At 32.9% G+C, this 24045-nt stretch overlaps 1 protein-coding gene across 1 annotated transcript; it reads left to right on the forward strand.

Annotated features, from left to right (window-relative positions):
• Positions 1-1905: 1905 nt before the first annotated feature.
• On the forward strand, positions 1906-4612 carry LOC142236719 (E3 ubiquitin-protein ligase rfwd3.L-like). The gene is made up of 3 exons (XM_075307963.1): positions 1906-2453; positions 2517-2606; positions 2662-4612. The coding sequence occupies exons 1-3, from the start codon at positions 2045-2047 to the stop codon at positions 4272-4274; spliced, it is 2112 nt and encodes a 703-aa protein (XP_075164078.1). The 5' UTR covers positions 1906-2044; the 3' UTR covers positions 4275-4612.
• Positions 4613-24045: the final 19433 nt, after the last annotated feature.

The following is a 24045-nucleotide window of genomic DNA, read 5'->3' on the forward strand; positions in this document are numbered from 1 at the left end:
CGCTAGAGGTGCATACCGGCCTTGAGGGTAAGTATAATTTTCAACATAAATTCAACTTGACTTGAAATAGCTCATCTTCAATACATCTTCAAATTGTTTGCGAATTACTTCCAATTTGCCAAAATGTTGACGAAATCTTTGAAAAGGTGTTGAAGAAAATATGAGAAAACTTTGACATAACACTACCCTAAAATGCAACGAAAAAACAATGTGGTTTTCAATACTTATTTGTGCAACGAAGTTCGTGGTCAATTGCAAGAAATAAAAAAATGGGAAATTTTAGACAATCAACCAAATAGTTTATAAAAATTGGTAAGTGAAAATAAAAAGTGAAATAAAACTTTAAGGAAGTCACGAAATGTATATTTCTTTGCAGAAAACTGAAATTATGGATTCTACGTTCTTGAAAACATTAAAAAGCTGGCCGATGAAAAAATGGTGGACAATTAACTGGAACTGCTTCAAATAGTTTATAATAATTGGTACGTCAATTTGAAAAATTAAATCAACACTTTAGAGAAGTCACTAAATTTAAATCTCTTTGCAGAAAACTAAAATCTTTGGATGCTACATTCTTGCAAACATTAAGAAGCTGACCAATGAAAAATGAGTGGCTTATCGACAAGAAAAAGTTTCCAGAAACATTATAAGTGCAACCTATTAAAATTGTTAAAAACAACAAATTGTTGAAATCAACAACTTCTGGATGAAAATGTGCATCATATCGTCAGTTTAATTCATATGCTATTATCAGTTTAAAATGGATATTTTGTGAATTCCTTCTGCTGGAAATCAATTCTAACACGCGGTCCAGTACGTTCCTAATTTCAAATTACCCGCATGTTAATAAATTTTAATGCTGTTTTATGACACCAAAAGGAAGGAAAACGAATTATCAATGCAAAAGTGTTTACTAATAATGTTTAAGATATTTAAAGGTTTGTTGTTTGTTTTTTTTTTTATTTGTTGATATGTTTAATAAGATTATTATTTATCAATTGGTATTGTAGTGTATTATGTAGTATAGTGTATTATTATATATTTTATTTTGATAAAAATGAATAAATTATACAAAATTCATAGAATTTTGGCTTTGACTTTCAATTTGAAGTGGGGATATCATTCATACAAATTTAGGTTGAAAAGTATATGCAACGATGTTAATTTTTAATTTGACTCGCATCGAAAATTGTTTGACAAATTATTGAGTAGCGATGCATTTCAATTTGAGGATAACACTTGAGATATTATTGCTAATGTGTTGAATTTCACTGTTGAGGGTAATGTCTGTTTTTTGTTGAGAACGCGATTTTCTCAACAATTTCTCAACTTGAATATTACCCTAATCCTTTGAAAAAATGTTTGAAAAATTGTTGAAATTTAGCATTTTTCAAACGTTTGTGTTTATTGGGTCTGTCGTAATGTTTATCCGACCGTCTAAGGTCCGCTTAATGCGCTTTACAGACTATCAGTTATTCCGGACGACAGTGCTCGTGTCGAACATATCCCATATGTTGTGCACATTATAAGTTAAGTCCGAAGGCATAATCTATACTTCTACATGTTTATGGGATCGATAACACATTTACCGATTATTTAGTCATCGCCGACAAGTCGCATCGATCCGACACACTGTAAGATTCCTTACAAACACCGACATTCCGTCCGGAATAACTGATAGTCTGTAAAGCGCATAACTTATAATGTGCGACGCGAGCACTGTCGTCCGGAATAACTGATAGTCTGTAAAGCACATAAGACGCATTAAACTTATATATTTATATTTATTTTTCCAGCAATATTCTCCCTTCATTGCCACAAAAGTAAATTAAAACATTCAAACATTTGCGGGCTTTTTTAATCGATAAAAATTCGATATTTGTTGTCTGTAATCGAAATTTCGCTGAATATCTCATCTCGATGTTCTGGAGGATAACACAAACAGATTCTGGTTCGTTCTTTACGTTTCTATTATTTACATCTTGCGAAGGATTGTAATATCGTCCACTTCTCGTAATGGTCTTGTGAGTTTCAAAGTGAAAGCATGGAAAATGACCATGATTATGTTGCAAGTGGCGGAAGTTCTAGTTCGCCACCTCCTATTAATGTCGTTCGAAGTCGGCGAAATATAATGAGATTAAATTCGGACCACAACTATGTATTTGCTCCTGTATCAAGTGGTAGCAGTAATGCCACATTTAGCGGTAACACTAGGTCAACAGATGAGGATATTTTCCTGGACGATGATGATGATGAAGACGATGGAGATGGTTTAAATTCGGAGGCTGGGGGGCAATCGGACGCAGCATTGAGTCAAATATCTGAGAATAGCAGTATACCTACGCTTGGGCCACCCAGTTCAGAGGGAGAAAGTAATGGCAATTCGGAAACAGATGCTGTCGATGATGTATCAAATAGCAACTCTAATGTTCCTTCGCTAGACGGTGAATCTGGTAAAATATGAATGTGAGCATTTAATAGAATGTTTATGAAAATATTCTTGATTACATTTCCAGATACGAATTCTTCAGAAGCCACTAGAAGCGTGGCGGCTATTACTTCCAGTGGATCTGAAAACCAATTACCTCCAGCAGAGGGAGAGACAGGTAAATGGTGTTTGCCATTTAAATAAATTAAAGCTATAGTAAATATTCTAATTAGTTCCTAGTCAAGTGGAGCCTCCGCGGGCAGACGTTTCCGTTATAAATTTAGAGACGCCCTCACCGCCAAAGAAACGCAAGCGTTTATCATTGGAAGCGAATAGTAAAGCCGGAACTCCTAAAGTTAAATCTAAAGAAGGCGAAGAAGACGATGACGAAGACGATGGTTTGACATGTCCCATATGTCTTGATAATTGGGAAATGTCAGGAGAGCACCGCCTGTCTTCCCTAAAGTGTGGCCATTTATTTGGAGAGTCATGTATTCGTCGTTGGCTTCAAGAGAGTGCACGACAGTCGGGCCTGAAAGTATGTCCCCAATGCAAAACAAAGGCACATCCCAAGGACATTCGCTATTTATATGCCAAACGTTTAAGAGCAATCGATCGCAGCGAAGAACATCGTATGAGGGATGAATTAAATCAGGAACGTTCGAAAAATCAAAATCTTGAATTAGAGCTAGCCACAATGAAAATGTCCTTCGCTCAGGTAAATCAAAAAATCAAGTCACTGGAGGCTGACAATGAATCACTGAAACTAATGCTGCGTACAGGTGGTGGTGGTGCTAGCAGCGGTTCGAATAGGCTAGATGGTGGAAAAGGATATTCAAACACATTTACATACAAGATGTTCATGGAAAAAAATATTGAACTATCCCGGGAACCAGGGTGTCGTGTGATGAAATACGCTGATCACCATTGTGCCCTAATAGTTTCTCAAAAGAGTTCACAGGGACTATTTCCAGGGTATGGCTTGCGTTTTGTGGATACACCAACTTTTAAGCCTTCGAATTTCTTACATACGTCATTAAAAATGGTCAGGGACATAAGCTTTTCGGAGGATCAGCAAATGTTAGCTGTTGCCAGTATGGAACAAAAAGCAAAACTTTTCGATTTGCGTACACTGCAACCCGTCTCCATATTTAAACCCGACGAAAAGCCCATTTGGTCATGTGCCATTGCCCGCAAGGAAAGTGAATACTACCTCTATCTAGGATCTCAACAAGGCAGTACATATATCTATGATATACGATATCCGGAAACATTTTTGGATCAACACCAGACAGAAGGAGGGCCTGTGATACAAATCGAATCGGTACCGGAAAGCACTACATTTCCCTGCGGTGGTTTTATAGTTTGTAAACTAACATCTCTGTGGTTCTACGAAAATATTCCAGGAGGTGGTGTAATGGCAACACGCCTATCAGTAGAAGGCCGCCTAATTTCTATGAGATACGATAGTGATAATCAAACTTTACTAGTGCAAACAAGAAGTTGCCAACGTTTTATTCCAGCTCGCCATATTCTGGGCAGATTAGTTAAAGTTGAAAACATTCCAGTATTCGATTTGAGTGTCACGTTCTTTGCACACACCAATAGTCCCGTTATGGTGCGTTCCACACAAATTGCCGTAGAATCAAATACTCTTGTGGCAGCATATATCCAAGATAAAAAATTGCTGTCCATTTATAATGCAAGTTCGGAACAGTGTATACAATCGTTGCCAGTGCAAGAAGTCGTTTACGACACATGTCCAGTTTATGTGAAAAATCTCACCTATTTGGCAGCTTTGACCGAAACCAAATGTAGACTTTATAAATTAACTATCACAAATTAGATAATAAGAATATCGTTTTTAAGCGAGTTATCTGACTGTTTTTGTTTATCGAACAATTTACCATTGCGAGTATTTCGCTAAGCGCCAAACTGTTTACTTTAATTCTTTTGTTTAATTCATTAATAATTTGTAATACAAAAGCCTCAGATGTTTAAGAATGTGTCATCTAATATACATATATATTCAATAAATTATTTTTTTTGTAAAATTTTCATTCGTTGTAGATTTTGTATCGACCGTCAAGTGAAATTATATGTAAAGTATAAATTTAGAGCTTTGCTGGTATCATGTAATGCATTTATTGACAAATCTATGAATAAATAAAAAAAATAAATAAATTCGTGTTGCATGTGTGGGGACTATGTAACTCTATACTTTCATTACCCCCAATCTGTATACCAACTTTGTCCATCCGTTTTCAACGCACCGGGACATTGGTCACAGATCAATAACTTTATACGATTAGTTGATATTGATGTACACAAAATAGGTTCGTAGGTTCATAATTACAAATGCAATTATGAACCGGTCCAGATTTGGGACCGCAATTTTCATCCGATCCGAATGAGTTTGGAGCCAATTAAACAAGATCGAACAAATTATCTATATGGATCAATAGTTGAAACCCCAAGTTAAATTGTTGGTAGAAAAAATCGGCTAAAAAAGTGAAAGCAGTCATTGTTTGTTGAAATAGTTACAAATGCAATCATGAACCTGTCCAAATTTGGGGCCGTAATTTTCATCCGATCCGAATGAGTTCGGAGCGTAATGTAACCAATTAAACAACATAGAACAAATTATCTATATGGATCAAGAGTTGTAAAATGTTAAATTGTTGGTAGAAAAATTCTGGTAAAAAAGGGAAGGCAGTCATTGTTTGTTGAAATATCAAACATACTCTGCAAGTTCTTATGATAAATTACCCCAAATATATTGAGACTATATCTTTTATTTGTTCAAAAACTGAATTACCCCTTAAATTAAGGCCTAACACTAAACAAATTGCTCCCTATTTAGGAAATGGTTGGAATATACAAAAATCTATTTGTGGTTCTTCAAAATATTTTGAAATGTACAAAATTTACAAAAAAAAAAAATCAGCATCAGCCCATAATTAGTTTATCCATAATTAACAGTCAAATACGAATTCGATGCATAGCTCCATATGAATCGATCACCAAATTCGACTTTCGTGGCTGTTTTGGAGACTCAATTTAGCCAAGGCCTTCTTGGTGTGTGGCGTTATTACCACGTACGTATTTTTCGAACGAACTCAACAGTCTTTTTCCCGCCACTCGCCTATTACGTAGGGTTAGCGTACATACCAAATTCCGGAACATTGAGGGGTTGAGGCAGACGATTATAACCACTTAAACCAAAAAGGACTCATCAGCCGGTTACAAAAACTACAGAAATGAATACTCAAGTGCAGGTACCAATAAAATTTCAAGAAAAATCATCACTCTTTTCGAAAAAATCGTTATAATCAGCATTTGCATATTAAAAATCTTCAAAAAATCGGTAATATAAATAATATTAAAATAAAACATTTTTTGCCTAAATCTGGCCATAATATCCTTATTTATTAGCTAAACATACTCAAATTTTGATGTACAATTTGATCTAACTAATATTTAGATATAGCTCTTACATATAGAAATATTGTCCGAATTAAACAAATTTAGCTATTTCCTATTTTTAATAATGGACTTAATTATAGTGCTATACTAATACTTTAGGTGTGAAATGAAGTATAGCTCCTATATGTAAGAAATCTCTAGCAAAAACTTGCAATTTCGACGACTTGGGGCAAAAATCGGAAAATCGGCATTTGTTATTTTTTGAGTAAAATGCCGATAAATCGACAAAATTTAATAACATCATTACGTTGAAACTCAAGGAGTAGGAACCGATAATTTCCATAATCCAGGATAGTAGTTCAGCGCAGGCACCTTCCTTAAAATACCAAACCTTTTTCGCTCAACGCTGTATGAAACCCAGAACACCAAGGGCCTTGTTTTAGTAATGTGACTATTAAAAGTCAATTTATCATAGCGTGCCAATAACACAGTTTTGCTGGTATGCAGCTCTTATGATATTTTCCTGTTGGATTCCGTTATTATATATATATATATATATATATATATATATATATATATATATATATATATATATATATATATATATATATATATATATATATATATATATATATATATATATATATATATATATATATATATATATATATATATATATATATATATATATATATATATATATATATATATATATATATATATATATATATATATATATATATATATATATATATATATATATATATATATATATATATATATATATATATATATATATATATATATATATATATATATATATATATATATCACTAGATTTACCATGCCAGTCAAAATGACTGGTTTTACCTTTTATTTCATAAATATTTACTATGTATATTTATTTTTTTCGAAACTATTATATGACTTTTATAACAACAATTAAATACAAATAATTTGATAAGTTAATTTGATTTTGTGTTCATAATTGTGTTCATAAAAAATTTTTTTTTTGTTTTTGGTACTTATACCGAAACCAGTCATTTTGACCTGGTACACGTTTTTGTAGTTCTATGTGCAAATGCTTTATATTCTTCACTTTTAGGAAATTCCCTTGTTTGGAGAATGGCGTGTAAAGAAAAATGTTTGCACATCCCTGGTAAAATAGTATTGTTTGCACATCCCTGGTAAAATAGTATTTTTCAAATTTCATATTTTTCGGGGATCTCCCTATTTATTTTTTTATCAAGAATTTCGTAGGAAACTGTTATAAACCATTATTTATTCATTGAGTTCTGTTCTGTTCAGTAAGAAATAATTTTATTACTTTTGCTACATACAAATTGCTCATAATGGAAAAACGAAAAATTTTGAAATTGGAAGAAATACGAAATATACTTGGGTCCTGATTTTTTTTCCGAAAGTATGAGCAGGAATGACTTTACGGAAATTTTACGTTTTATTCGCTTTGATAAAAAAAATGAGAGGAGTCAGCGCTTGCAAACGGATAAATTTGCGCTGGTATCAACTGTTTGGGATAAATTTATCGAGAATAGTCAAAACGCTTTCAAACCAGGATCATTTATCACAGTAGATGAGCAACTGTTTCCAACGAAGGCTAGATGTCGATTTACCCAGTATATGCCAAACAAACCAGACAAATTTGGGATAAAATTCTGGCTGGCTTCTGATGTTGAAACGAAGTATGTTATAAATGGCTTTCCCTATTTAGGAAAAGACGAAACACGAAATGCGTCAACTCCTCTCAGTGAATTTGTTGTAACAAGACTACTAGAACCTTATATCATGAAAGGAAGGTGTGTGACAACCGACAATTTTTTTACCAGCCTCCCCCTGGCTTCAAAATTATTAGCTAAAAATACTGCATTGGTTGGTACAATACGTTGCAACAAACGGGAGCTTCCAAAAATTTGCAAAGAAAAAAAAGATGGTATGGAACGTTTTTCAACGCATCTATATGAAACAAATGAATGCACACTTACTGTTTATAAGAGTAAGCCTAACAAAAAGGTTGTTTTATTGAGTACTAAACACAAAAGCGTCAAAATTGATACCAGTTCCAAGAAACTACCTGAAACTATATCTTTTTACCAAATTCGGTGTTGATGTAACTGATCAAATGGCAAGAAAGTATAGTGTGAAATCAGGATCCAGAAGGTGGCCACTTCAAGTATTTTTCAATATTTTAGATTTGGCCGGCATCAATTCCTGGATTTTGTATAGAAGTATAACAGGAAAGAATATTTCTAGGAAAGACTTTTTGTTTCGATTAGCTGAAGAGCTCACATCTGAATATAAGTCATCAAGCCAAGGGAGGGCAAGTGAAATTCGCCGTCCAGCAACCCAGAATCACCGGCCAGTACGTAAATGGTGCCAAATAGGACTTTGTAATAACAACAAGACAACTACAAATTGTGACATCTGTAAGAAATATGTGTGCGGAAAATGCGTGGAAAAAAAGTTAGTATTTGTAAAGCATGTAAACATGATCATTCTGAATAAAACTGGAATATAATTGATGAGTTTTTATATTTTTATTTTTTATGGGGGTACGAACCTATGCCTCAAACTGAAACGGAAGTTATGCCCCAATTTTTTTTTTTACATTACTTATTTGCCCTGTGACATAAATTGATTTTTGGGATATAATTTCATATTTTTTTGGGCATATTTCATAAATTGTCATATACAGTCAAATTGACTGGTTTATATATATATATAATTTCCGATATATTTCTTATGTGAGCAAAATGTAAACAATCGATAACAGCAGCTCATGGAATTTTTGTTAGCAAATATATAAATGGATTTTTTATGGCTACTGGCCTTTAAGGCCGGTACGCACCTCCAGCCGAAATTCCCGCTACCCATAAGAAATGCATTGTCATATATTTGCCAACGAACATTCCGTGAGGCGTTATTATCGATTGTATACATTTTGTTCCCATAAGAAATTCATAACAAAACTGTGTTATTGGCATGCAAATGAAATTTCCGCTAGAAGTGCATTTTATAGGTGAACGTAGTTTAACTGTTTTATCGATAAATTGACATTTGTTTGTCGACAATGCGTATTCTATAAAACGCGTCATGTGCAACACTTTCGACTAAGTTATCAATATCTATTTTTTTTGGTTGATATTCCCTTTCATTACTTCCACTAACTGATTTGGATTACAATTCTTAGGGCCGGTTTCTCAATGTCTTGCTATTATTTATATTGTCGATAAAACATCTGATCCCATACAAAAATTTTACTAACCGGTGGTCTATCCTCCGGTTAAGAGTTAATCGGAGGATGAGAAACTGGCCATTAACATATGAGAATCTTTTATCTCCCTCCCTCCCATATTAACTTCTAGTTATAAAATATAAAAATCAGCACAATTTTAGCATCAAAATTAAGTGCAGGAATGAAACGGTGGATTCTTTTTTCGCCGACAAAGCGAAGAAATGTTTCGTCTGTCGTTACACGACACCGTTGTGTTTATACGCAAATGTTGTCTTTCACCACTAATTCTTAAGATGAATTCTAGTGCAATCCTTTGAAACACTGTTTGAAAGTGCGTTAAATTCAAGCACATCTCGCCTGTAAAATATCGATAAATTTATTTATTTCGATTAAAATACGGCAGTACTGCCAATTTTGCCCATTTATCGGCATTTTGACGATTTTTTTCTCAAAAAATACCAAATGCCGATTTTCCTATTTTTGCTTCAAAAATGACGATATTAGCTCCGTTTAAAAATTTTGAATAGAAGCAGCCAACAAAAGAGAGTTTTTGCTAGTAATTTCACGCATGTAGGATCTATACCTCATTTTACATCTACAGTATTAGTATCACGGTTGTCACTAACTAGTGCGAAAAATAATCCACCAAAATTTGAAGGAAATTTTACCAAAAATCTATCAAATTAAAAAAACAATATTTTGAAGTTGTTGATCAAATTTTTGTGATTAGTATATAAAAAATGTTTTATTCGAAAGAAATGTTTTACATTGAATTTATAGAAAATTTTGTTAACATTTTATTTCTACAGAAAAAGTTGTCAAAATTTTATTTTTGTAGAAAAATTCGTTAAAACTTTATTTCTATAGTAAATTTTGTCAAATTTTTTTCTATGGAAAATTTTGTTAAAATTTTATTTCAATAGAAAATTTTGTCAAATTTTTTTCTATGGAAAATTTTGTCAAATTTTTTTCTATGGACAATTTTGTTAAAATTTTATTTCAATAGAAAATTTTGTAAAATTTTTTTCTATATAATATTTCAGCAAATTTTGTCAAAATTTTATTCCCGTAGATAATTTTGTCAACATTTTATTTCTGTAGAAAATTTTGTCCAAATTTTATTTCTATTGAAAATTTTGTCAACATTTTATTTCGGTAGAAAACTTTCTCAAAACTTTATATCTGTAGAAAAATTTTGAACATTTTTTTCTATAGAAAATTTGGTCAAAATGTTATTTCTGTAGAATATTTTGTCCAAATTTTATTTCTATAGAAAATTTTGTCAAAATTTTATTTCGGTAGAAACTTTATATCTGTAGAAATTTTTGTATTTTGTATATAAACTTTATATCTGTAGAAAATATTTTTTTCTACAGTAAATTCTTGCAAAATTGTATTTCTAAGAAAATTTTTGCACAATTTTATTTCTATAGTATATTTCGTCAAAATTTTATTTCTGTAGAAAATTTCGTCAACATTTTATTTCTATAGAAGATTTTACTAAAATTGTATTTCTATAGAAAATTGTATCTCTTAAGGCCGGTACTCTGTTCGGTTTTCGAGTTAAAACCCCATACAAAACCAACAAATGCGAAAAACTAGCGAAATTTTTTCCATTTGTGATACATTGTATTTTTCGAGTTGAAAAACTGACGTAAATTGATCAGTCAGTATTTTCATAACATGGCGCCATTTGCAATGTGAATTAAGAAATAATTTATTTATTACACTGATTTTTGTGAATTTATAATGCAAAAGTGGATCGGATTATTATTTAAAAATGTAATCTGATCGATTGATAAAACAAAGTATAACATGGAGTTGTACTTCCGTAATAAACTAGCAAGCAACATCTAGCAGCACCCTACTATATTGTAGAACATAAATAATGTATAAAACATGAAATTTAAACACAAATGTTAACAAAATAATAGCTTTATTTGGTGAATTATATTGTGACGAATTTGATAATTATAGACATAAGTTTATTTAAATTAGTTTCCGTTAATTTAAAATTTCAAATTGTAACGATAAAATTTCGCTATCACTTCTTGGAATCATCTATTCATTTTCTAGTATTTTCCTGAATTTCTTTTATGTTCTTTTGTTTGCTTACCGAAATGTTAGTTCTTACTCTCTCATAGAAACCTGCGTGAAGTTAGCGACGTCGCTAACTTTCGATAACAGGGTTATCGAAAAAATAACAGGGTGACACAGAGACGACAAAAACTGAATTAATATGAGACGGACAGACAGAATATTTAATGAAATTTATGTATATCCGTGCTTAAAAACAACGATTTTTACACAGAATATGGTAGAGAACATCTTTACCTACAATTTAATGTGCCACATGTGCCTGTTCAATGTTATTTAGCTTGGTTATTACTGGGAACTGGTGGTCAGGACACTATTTCCCATGTGGAGTCCAGGAATGGACTTCGTACACAAAAGTGACAACGGATATTGATAGAGGACATCAATACCTACAATTTGGTATACCACATGTATCTGGGAAAGGCCGAGTGTAGAACAACATTTTCCAGAAACTGTTGGACGCACTGGTGGTCAGGACAGTATTTCCAGCGCTGAGGCCAGGAACGGACTTCGTACACAAAAGTGACAACGGATATTGATAGAGGGCATCAATACCTACAATTTGGTATACCACATGTATCTGGGAAACGCCGAGTGTAGAACAAAATTTTCCAGAAACTGTTGGACGCACTGGTGGTCAGGACACTATTTCCCACGTGGAGTCCAGGAATGGACTTCGTACACAAAAGTGACAACGGATATTGATAGAGGACATCAATACCTACAATTTGGTATACCACATGTATCTGGGAAACGCCGAGTGTAGAACAAAATTTTCCAGAAACTGTTGGACGCACTGGCGGTCAGGACACTATTTCCAGCGCTGAGGCCAGGAATGGACTTCGTACACAAAAATGACAACGGAACTTGGTAGAGGACATCGATACCTACAATTTGGTATACCACATGTATCTGGGAAACGCCGAGTGTAGAACAAAATTTTCCAGAAACTGTTGGACGCACTGGCGGTCAGGACACTATTTGCAGCGCTGAGGCCAGGAATGGACTTCGTACACAAAAATGACAACGGAACTTGGTAGAGGACATCAATACCTACAATTTGGTATACCACATGTGTCTGGGAAACGCCGAGTGTAGAACAAAATTTTCCAGAAACTGTTGGACGCACTGGTGGTCAGGACACTATTTCCCACGTGGAGTCCAGGAATGGACTTCGTACACAAAAGTGACAACGGATATTGATAGAGGACATCAATACCTACAATTTGGTATACCACATGTATCTGGGAAACGCCGGGTGTAGAACAAAATTTTCCAGAAACTGTTGGACGCACTGGTGGTCAGGACACTATTTCCAGCGCTGAGGCCAGGAAAGGACTTCGTACACAAAAGTGACAACGGATATTGATAGAGGACATCAATACCTACAATTTGGTATACCACATGTGTCTGGGAAACGCCGAGTGTAGAACAAAATTTTCCAGAAACTGTTGGACGCACTGGTGGTCAGGACACTATTTCCAGCGCTGAGGCCAGGAATGGACTTCGTACACAAAAATGACAACGGAACTTGGTAGAGGACATCAATACCTACAATTTGGTATACCACATGTGTCTGGGAAACGCCGAGTGTAGAACAAAATTTTCCAGAAACTGTTGGACGCACTGGTGGTCAGGACACTATTTCCAGCGCTGAGGCCAGGAATGGACTTCGTACACAAAAATGACAACGGAACTTGGTAGAGGACATCAATACCTACAATTTGGTATACCACATGTGTCTGGCAAACGCCGAGTGTAGAACAAAATTTTCCAGAAACTGTTGGACGCACTGGTGGTCAGGACAGTATTTCCAGCGCTGGAGCCAAAAATAAACATTAAACACGAAAAGAAAAACATAACTTAAAATGGGATTTAATAACTTAAATTCTTTCATATGTACAAAGATCATTTATTACATATTTACAATTAATATCATGTTTTTTCTTTTCAATAATTATTGTTATGACATGTCGATCGTGCAAAGGGTGCATATTTAAAGCACGTGTTTCGTAAGTTATCTTGGTAACTCTGCTAAAAGTGTTATAACACATAACAAAATGGCGGACTGGTGTATAACAGATTCCATGGCATATGTGTGTAAGGTAGTTGCACTTAAAGAGCTCATTACACATATTTTTGTTTACATTAAAAATGTAGATTATTAATTGCACATAAAATAATAAATTGATTTATGGGTAGAATAAACTACATTCATTAAAAATGTAGATTATTAATCACACATAAAATAAATAAATTGATTTATAGGAAGAATAAAATACTTCCTGCGAAAATTGAACAAAATTGTACTTCACATTTTGAGATTTGGACAAAGCGTTGTTAAAACTAGGAAAACTTATTGCCTTGGTGTACTTTATAACTACAACTCAAGAAATTGTACTCTCTCATAGAAGAAAAACTGAACCAAATGTAAAGGAAAAACTATTAGCGCCAAATCATTACCATTTTTACCATACAGTAGTTCTTTTTGACAACTTTTGGGAACCGTACTAAAAAATTCTTTTGCTTTAGTTCATACTGAACTTATATGTACGGTCATTGAACTTTATATCCACGTTTGGTTCATAACATGTTTGATACATACTTAAAAAAAGTAAAAAATCATTGGGCTGTCGAAAATTTCCAAAACATAATAAAATTTAACTACAAACAAATAATTTCTTTGCACTACAAATAAGTTAAAAATAAGTTGTTTTGCTAAGACAGCTTAAATTTACAAATAAAAAAATTATTAACAATGTGAACGTAGTATGATTCTACGTTCACATTGTGATTGAAATCTTTCGTTTTCGAGAATTTTGCCTTTCAATACAAAAGTGAGATATCAAATTATATAAACATTCATATCTAGTGTGAACATAGTACAGTAGTACGTCCTCATTGCAATTTTACTTTTTCGAGATTGGCAAATAGCAGTTTCATATTAATAATATGTTCACATTATATGTCTACTTACAATGGATTTCAGTTGAAATATCTACGGATTTCAGTAGTTTTGCAATTGGATTTCAACAAAATCCACTGCACTGTCATACACAATTGGTGATCACATCAGATGTAAAGTACAATGCCTATGTATCAATTGCAATCAATCAATGTATCAATTGCATTTTGTTCGTATTTTGCCAAAAATAAAAACTCCATGATGTGATCACCAATTGTGCATGACAGTGCAGTGGATTTTGTTGAAATCCAATTGCAAAACTACTGAAATCCGTAGATATTTCAACTGAAATCCATTGTAAGTAGACATATAATGTGAACATATTATTAATATGAAACTGCTATTTGCCAATCTCGAAAAAGTAAAATTGCAATGAGGACGTACTACTGTACTATGTTCACACTAGATATGAATGTTTATATAATTTGATATCTCACTTTTGTATTGAAAGGCAAAATTCTCGAAAACGAAAGATTTCAATCACAATGTGAACGTAGAATCATACTACGTTCACATTGTTAATAATTTTTTTATTTGTAAATTTAAGCTGTCTTATGCGCTTTACAGACTATCAGTTATTACGGACGACAGTGCTCGTGTCGAACATATCCCATATATTGTGCACATTATAAGCTAAGTCCGAAGTCATAATCGATACTGCTGCATGTTTATGGGATCGATAACACATTTACCGATTATTTTGTCATCGCCGGCAAGTCGTATCGATCCGACACACTGTAAGATTCTTTACAAACACCGACATTCCGTCCGGAATAACTGATAGTCTGTAAAGCGCATTAGCAAAACAACTTATTTTTAACTTATTTGTAGTGCAAAGAAATTATTTGTTTGTAGTTAAATTTTATTATGTTTTGGAAATTTTCGACAGCCCAATGATTTTTTACTTTTTTTAAGTATGTATCAAACATGTTATGAACCAAACGTGGATATAAAGTTCAATGACCGTACATATAAGTTCAGTATGAACTAAAGCAAAAGAATTTTTTAGTACGGTTCCCAAAAGTTGTCAAAAAGAACTACTGTATGGTAAAAATGGTAATGATTTGGCGCTAATAGTTTTTCCTTTACATTTGGTTCAGTTTTTCTTCTATGAGAGAGTACAATTTCTTGAGTTGTAGTTATAAAGTACACCAAGGCAATAAGTTTTCCTAGTTTTAACAACGCTTTGTCCAAATCTCAAAATGTGAAGTACAATTTTGTTCAATTTTCGCAGGAAGTATTTTATTCTTCCTATAAATCAATTTATTTATTTTATGTGTGATTAATAATCTACATTTTTAATGAATGTAGTTTATTCTACCCATAAATCAATTTATTATTTTATGTGCAATTAATAATCTACATTTTTAATGTAAACAAAAATATGTGTAATGAGCTCTTTAAGTGCAACTACCTTACACACATATGCCATGGAATCTGTTATACACCAGTCCGCCATTTTGTTATGTGTTATAACACTTTTAGCAGAGTTACCAAGATAACTTACGAAACACGTGCTTTAAATATGCACCCTTTGCACGATCGACATGTCATAACAATAATTATTGAAAAGAAAAAACATGATATTAATTGTAAATATGTAATAAATGATCTTTGTACATATGAAAGAATTTAAGTTATTAAATCCCATTTTAAGTTATGTTTTTCTTTTCGTGTTTAATGTTTATTTTTGGCTCCAGCGCTGGAAATACTGTCCTGACCACCAGTGCGTCCAACAGTTTCTGGAAAATTTTGTTCTACACTCGGCGTTTCCCAGATACGTGTGGTATACCAAATTGTAGGTATTGATGCCCTCTATCAATATCCGTTGTCACTTTTGTGTACGAAGTCCATTCCTGGCCTCAGCGCTGGAAATACTGTCCTGACCACCAGTGCGTCCAACAGTTTCTGGAAAATTTTGTTCTACACTCGGCGTTTCCCAGATACATGTGGTATACCAAATTGTAGGTATTGATGCCCTCTACCAAGTTCCGTTGTCACTTTTGTGTACGAAGTCCATTCCTGGCCTCAGCGCTGGAAATACTGTCCTGACCACCAGTGCGTCCAACAGTTTCTGGAAAATTTTGTTCTACACTCGGCGTTTCCCAGATACGTGTGGTATACCAAATTGTAGGTATTGATGCCCTCTACCAAGTTCCGTTGTCACTTTTGTGTACGAAGTCCATTCCTGGCCTCAGCGCTGGAAATACTGTCCTGACCACCAGTGCGTCCTACAGTTTCTGGAAAATTTTGTTCTACACTCGGCGTTTCCCAGATACATGTGGTATACCAAATTGTAGGTATTGATGCCCTCTATCAATATCCGTTGTCACTTTTGTGTACGAAGTCCATTCCTGGCCTCAGCGCTGGAAATACTGTCCTGACCACCAGTGCGTCCAACAGTTTCTGGAAAATTTTGTTCTACACTCGGCGTTTCCCAGATACGTGTGGTATACCAAATTGTAAATATTGATGCCCTCTACCAAGTTCCGTTGTCATTTTTGTGTACGAAGTCCATTCCTGGCCTCAGCGCTGGAAATACTGTCCTGACCACCAGTGCGTCCTACAGTTTCTGGAAAATTTTGTTCTACACTCGGCGTTTCCCAGATACATGTGGTATACCAAATTGTAGGTATTCATGCCCTCTATCAATATCCGTTGTCACTTTTGTGTACGAAGTCCATTCCTGGCCTCAGCGCTGGAAATACTGTCCTGACCACCAGTGCGTCCAACAGTTTCTGGAAAATTTTGTTCTACACTCGGCGTTTCCCAGATACATGTGTTATACCAAATTGTAGGTATTGATGTCCTCTACCAAGTTCCGTTGTCACTTTTGTGTACGAAGTCCATTCCTGGCCTCAGCGCTGGAAATACTGTCCTGACCACCAGTGCGTCCAACAGTTTCTGGAAAATTTTGTTCTACACTCGGCGTTTCCCAAATACATGTGGTATACCAAATTGTAGGTATTGATGCCCTCTATCAATATCCGTTGTCACTTTTGTGTACGAAGTTCATTCCTGGCCTCAGCGCTGGAAATACTGTCCTGACCACCAGTGCGTCCAACAGTTTCTGGAAAATTTTGTTCTACACTCGGCGTTTCCCAGATACATGTGGTATACCAAATTGTAGGTATTGATGCCCTCTATCAATATCCGTTGTCACTTTTGTGTACGAAGTCCATTCCTGGACTCCACGTGGGAAATAGTGTCCTGACCACCAGTACCCAATAATAACCAAGCTAAATAACATTGAACAGGCACATGTGGCACACCAAATTGTAGGTAAAGGTGTTCTCTATCATATTCTGTGTATAAATCGTTGTTTTTAAGCACGGAAATACATAAATTTCATTAAATATTCTGTCTGTCCGTCTTATATTAATTCAGTTTTTGTCGTCTCTGTGTCACCCTGTTATTTTTTCGATAACCCTGTTATCGAAAGTTAGCGACGTCGCTATCTTCACGCAGGTTCACGCAAGTCTTCTAGCCTTGTCTAAGAATGTTATGGCGTTGCCAGAATATTGTAGTGCTACCAGAATGTTCTCGTATTGCCACACCGTCATATATAAAAGCGCTCACATGCTGCTAACGAGTCAGTCTTAATTAAAGCGTCAAACGAATAACTTCAGTGTGAACGAATTGTAAAGTGTGAAGTCATAGTAAATAAATTGTAGATTGTCGTTATTTAAAAGAACTGTGTTTTAATTGTCCGGTAATTAAAAACGCCTAAATATAAAAACGTAACAATATTTTACAATCGTTTCAACTGGGCATCGGGATAATAAACACAAAACAAAATGTTAACAAAAGGATGCACAGCAATTGATGTGGCAAAACAAGCATTAGCACTTCAACCAACATGTATAGTACCGGGGTAGCAATGAATGGAATCACAAGAATTAATTGCTACGTTCCAAAAAATAAAATGCAGCATTGTAAAATTAGATTTTTTAAATCCAAAGTTATTTGTAAATTAACTTCTGCTTCTTCTATTTCAATTTAATTATTATGTATGCGTGTGTGTGTAAATCGAGCCACTACACACAAAAAAATTTTTTTCTGATTCAATCACAAAATTAATTGATCCAATTAATTTTTTAATTGAAATGTCTTCAATCACGAAAATGATAGTATCAATCACAGTTTTAATTGGGCATAGAAAAAATTCTTGATTAAAAAATTAATTGATTTTTTTCAGCAAATTTCAATTAATTTTTTAATTGATTCAATTAAAAATTTAATTGATGTTGATTGCAAAACTCAATTAATTTATTAATTAGAAAAGGTAACTATTTTTAATTACTTTCTGAATTGGCTTAGGGTTTTTATTTGGATTAACAAATGATTGTTTGAAATACATTTTTAATTAAAAATTAAAAAAAAAATCAGCACATTTTTTAACTGAATTAGTCTTCCGAATTTGATTAAAAAGTTAATTGTATCAATTAATTTTTTAATTAAAAATTTTAACATTTTCAATCATTGACTTAATTAACTTAATGTTTCTATCATTATTAAAAAGTTTATTGTATCAATTAATTTATTAATTGAAAAAATTTTCAACTTCAGTTAACTTTTTAATTGGAAAAATTTTGGTGATATTTATTTATTTCAATTTTTTTTTTCAAAGAATTACCTTAAATTTCAATTTGAGAAATTGTTGAGAAAATCGCGTTCTCAACAAAAAACAGACATTACTCTCAACAGTAGAATTCAACACGTTAGCAACAATTTCTCAACATATTAGCAACAACTTTTCAAACTAAATTTCATTTTAATGTTTCAAACCTATTGGAAAATTTGTTGAAGGCAAGCAATTTAAAAGGCCATTGAAATTAATGTTGAATATGGGATTCACTATCAAATTGATAAGGCGTTACCTATGAAAAATGCTCATCCTTGTGTTTGTTGGGTAGTTGCCTATGTATACAGAAAAAAATATCACCAAAATATTTCCAGTTAAAAAGTTAATTGAAGTTGAAAATTTTTTCAATTAATAAATTAATTGATACAATTAACTTTTTAATCATGATAGAAACATTAAGTTAATTAAGTCAATGATTGAAAATTTTACAATTTGTAATTAAAAAATTATTTGATACAATTAACTTTTTAATCTAATTCGGAAGACTAATTCAGTTAAAAAAAGTGCTGATTTGTTTTAAATTTTTAATTAAAAATGTATTTCAAACAATCATTTGTTAATCCAAATAAAAACTCTAAGCCAATTCAGAAAGTAATTAAAAATGGTTTTTAATTGAATCAATTAAAAAATTAATTGAAATTTGCTGAAAAAAATCAATTAATTTTTTAATCAATAATTTTTCTATGCCCAATTAAAACTGTGATTGATACTATCATTTTCGTGATTGAAGACATTTAAATTAAAAAATTAATTGGATCAATTAATTTGGTGATTGAATCAGAAAAAAAATTTTTTGTGTGTATATGTAATCATTTCGTTACATTTTGCGATATTGTCAATACATTTCGATGAAATAAACGCGAAAGAGTTCGAAAATGGCTATTTTTTCCTTCACAATATATTGTCAACACTATCATTTTTCAACGCGAAACAATGATTGAGGGGAACTTTTTTCGCATCAACAAACAGAGTGCCGGCCTTTAAGTAGAGAGTCAATCAATAAGAGTTTTATAATATTTTTTTTGAAATTTAATTATAAAACTCTTTAATATTTACGTACACAGAAAAAAATATCACCAAAATATTTCCAATTAAAAAGTTAATTGAAGTTGAAAATTTTTTCAATTAATAAATTAATTGATACAATTAACTTTTTAATCATGATAGAAACATTAAGTTAATTAAGTCAATGATTGAAATTTTTAAAATGTTTAATTAAAAAAATTAATTGATTAACTTTTTAGTCAAATTCGGAAGACTAATTCAATTAAAAAAGTGCTGATTTTTTTTTACTTTTTTAATTAAAAATGTATTTCAAACAATCATTTGTTAATCCAAATAAAAACTCTAAGCCAATCTAACTAAGTAATTAAAAATAGTTACCTTTTTTAATTAATAAATTAATTACGTTTTGCAATCAACATCAATTAAATTTTTAATTGAATCAATTAAAACAATTAATTGAATTTTGCTGAAAAAATCAATTAATTTTTTAATCAAGAATTTTTTCTATGCCCAATTAAAACTGTGATTGATACTATCATTTTCGTGATTGAAGACATTTCAATTAAAAAATTAATTGGATCAATTAATTTGGTGATTGAATCAGAGAAAAAATTTTTTGTGTGTATATAATCGTTGTTCGATTATAAGGTGGGTACTATGTTTGTTGGCACGAAAAAAACTTCACTTAAGTGTGTAAATATAACCATAGCGATAGGCGGTAGGCGAAACATTTTTGCCGCAACGGCAAATACAATAAGCTTGACGGCGAATAATTCCCTTTTTCACGTTTCCTAGCGTTTTTGTTGTCAATACAGCATGCTTTGACAATATTAAACAATGAAGTTGAATAAAAACATACAATGGCTTGTTATTTGTTGAGTTATTTCAAGAAAAAATAATCTACACGTGTCCAGGCAACAGCAATTCCTAGTGGTGAGTTAAAAAAATTGATAAGCGATGGCAACACTATACCAGTTTTCGCCAAGGAGTTAGAATAAGTTTTAATTTAGCGACACGCCGCTAGCCGTCACGGTATTCCGTCGCGGATTTTGGGCTTCCCATAAGAAATACACGTAAATAAGTGTTCGCCTACCGCCTATCGCTATGGTTATATTTACACACTAACCATTCTTTCGCGTTGAAAAATGAGAGTGTTGACAATACATTTCGAACGAAGAAAACAGCTATTTTGGAGCTATTCCGCGTTTATTTCTCTGCAATTTAATTGACAACATCGCCAAATGTCATACTATTTTTACTTATACATACGCAGCAGCTGATTGTTTACATACACGCATTCATGATAATTGTTTTGAAAAGTGTTTTTCTACCAGTTTTTGGATTGTTTTGCTAAAAAATCTCATACAGCACTGGACACTAATAATTGTTAAGAATAAAGCTCCAGCCGCTCTACTCCTGGTGTCTTACCACATTCTGCAATAGCTTTTACAACATGTGGTACATTGTCTTCTTCAGCTTTTCCAAATGGATACCGTCAATTTGTAACGCACATCAAAAAAACATATAATTCCGGTGTTATGCAATCTTTTACATCATCCGCAGCAATGGGTTCATAATTCGTTCAGCAACAAACTTAATTCGTTGGTGTCCACAATATCTACATAATCGCATTGCATTAACAGTGGACAAGAGTGTACTTATGCACATGCTGTTGCCGCCTCACTAGCAATTTCAACTCCAGTGGTCACCACCACAGTTCCCACAAAGGATAATAACGCCATTTCATTTGCCAATATTGTTACATCGGGGGGAACAACCAACTTAAGCCCATAACTCAAGTTCAAGGGTAGTTCCTAAGCCAAAGTCACTGTTCCCGACTTATATTTCGTCACAAAGGGATGTTAGTGTTCTATACCAGACTCTTCGTTGACTGAAATTAATACATTGAGAAGCAATTGGCTGGTTTACTGAAGGATGTTATACTCTCCCAATGTATAAGTTCCAATAACTATTTCAGTCACGTTATGAAATTCAACCAGTGTTTTGAATTGATAAAATGCAAGAATGCCGCTAACTGAAATTTAAAAGCCACAATGAAATTAAATCGTTTCATTCCAGCCTATCGCAATCATTTTGGACAAATGATGAATACAAGAAAATTATTTTGCTATTTAAATAAAAATTATTTAATTATTTACTATAAACATTTATTTTGGATATAACTTTGTTCAGAAAAATTTACTAATTTTATATTAAAAAGTATAAAACGTATAAGACCACCCAATTACCTATACCCCGGTATATAAAAATAAGACAAGTTTGATTATAATTTTATTATGAGTTTTTATTAATTTGTACATTTATACACTAATTAAAGACCCTAGAACACAATGTTTTCTTTTCTGGATTATCAGCTTTCTTTCATTAATATTGTTATATTTAAAAATTTTTAATTATCATTTCTCATATTTAGCTTTCATGTTGTTTCCATTAAAAATTAAAATTGCATTAACATTTCTTTTGTTCAGTTCTCATTCATTTACGCCTCTTACACACAAAAAACGAGCTCGCTTAACAAATAGAAAAGGGAGCAATTACGAGAAGCGGTAAAATAATAAAAAAAAATACAATTCATTTCTTTGTAAAAAATGGGTGTTGAATTTAGAAGCACTGGGTTTACAGAGATAAGACGAAATCGTTTTTAAGCATATTTTAAAAAAGAAATCTTCATCGATTACATCTGCAGTATTATGACAATTAGCTTCTTCTACTTCTTCGTGTTCTGTGCAAACATTATGTTGCATAACATTAGTCAATTCTAAATTAGCAGGGGATGATGATAAATGGTGGCCTGGTTGTATCTCTACAATATGACGCTGATGGAATGCTATTGTTGCTGATGGCTGAAGCGATGATGGTACTGTTGTAATAGGCGGAGTTTCCAACGGGCACCGGTCGCCGATTGGAAACTCCTAGAAGACATTCCTTAGGGGTAAAATTTCACCCAGCCACTTTTTCGCCAGCAAAATCCAATTTAACAACATCACCTGGTAAACATTCCTCCACATCAACTTCATTCTCTGCCGTATTTATACGGTTCAATGTCATTGTAATATCTGGACCAGGCTTAAGTCCCACGGTAGCTCCTGCTAAAGCCATTGTAGTGGTGGGAACAACAACATTCGATCCAGCTGCTGGAGATACTATTGTGGATGATTGTGAAACCACCATTGCATTAGTATTGCATTTGTATTACTAACGGCAGCAACAGTCGATATTGCATTTGAAGAATTAGTAATAGTGGCTAATGTTGGAGTAGTATTTGCTGCCACCCCAATGGGACCACTCACTACTTGGGCGGCCGTTGTATTTGGTTGTTGCAATACAATATTTGCGGTCACAGCCACTGTGGTCGTGGCAGGTGTTGAGGGTGCTATGTTGGAGTTGTTCACTGTAGCTGATGTAGTGGCTGCAATTGTGGGTGTCAGGGATGTGAGGGCAGATGCTACTGTGGCAGAAACGTCTACAGAACCAGATGCTGTTATATATGTTATATACACATAGCACTCCGTTATTTTTATTTCGTCAATCTAATTGCATTTTTAAATAACAACGCGAACCACTTTTGTATTCTAATTTAACACAAATCATTTGAATAAATCAATTATTTCTTAATTCACATTACAAATGGCGCCATGTTTTGAAACTAACTAATCTCAACATATGGAAGGATTTAAAGCCGACCTAATTAGGGACTATGCACTTTATGTCAGTTTTTCAACTCGAAAAAAAACAAAGTACCACAAATGAAAAAATATTTCGGTAGTTTTTCGCATTTTTGGTTTTGTATGGGATTTCGCTTCGGAAACCGAACATAGTACCTACCTATATACGTAAATATTAAAGATCTTTATTTTTATCTTTAAATAAAAACTTAAATCTAATCATTAAAATTTTTTTTATTTTTATATTTATACAAAACTGAATTCATTATGCTTTTGTTGTTGAAATGCATAGTTACGTATGTTAATTTTCTGTTCTATATATGAAATAAATACTTTTGTTTTTAACCAAAAAATTAGTTTGGTTTTAATATTATTTACATTGCAGATTTTTTGACTATTTTTAAAATAGAAGTGACGATTATGACGATTTCTTGGGAAAAAAGTGAGATTTTTGTTGACATTTTTTGGCAGCCCTGGTCGTATGATTGTCTAAAGGGAGGGGGTTGTATGAGGATATGCGGGGTATTCTTGTTTACTTCT

This window comes from Haematobia irritans, chromosome 4, assembly GCF_050003625.1.
Source record: "Haematobia irritans isolate KBUSLIRL chromosome 4, ASM5000362v1, whole genome shotgun sequence".
In the NCBI taxonomy this organism is placed as follows: domain Eukaryota; kingdom Metazoa; phylum Arthropoda; class Insecta; order Diptera; family Muscidae; genus Haematobia; species Haematobia irritans.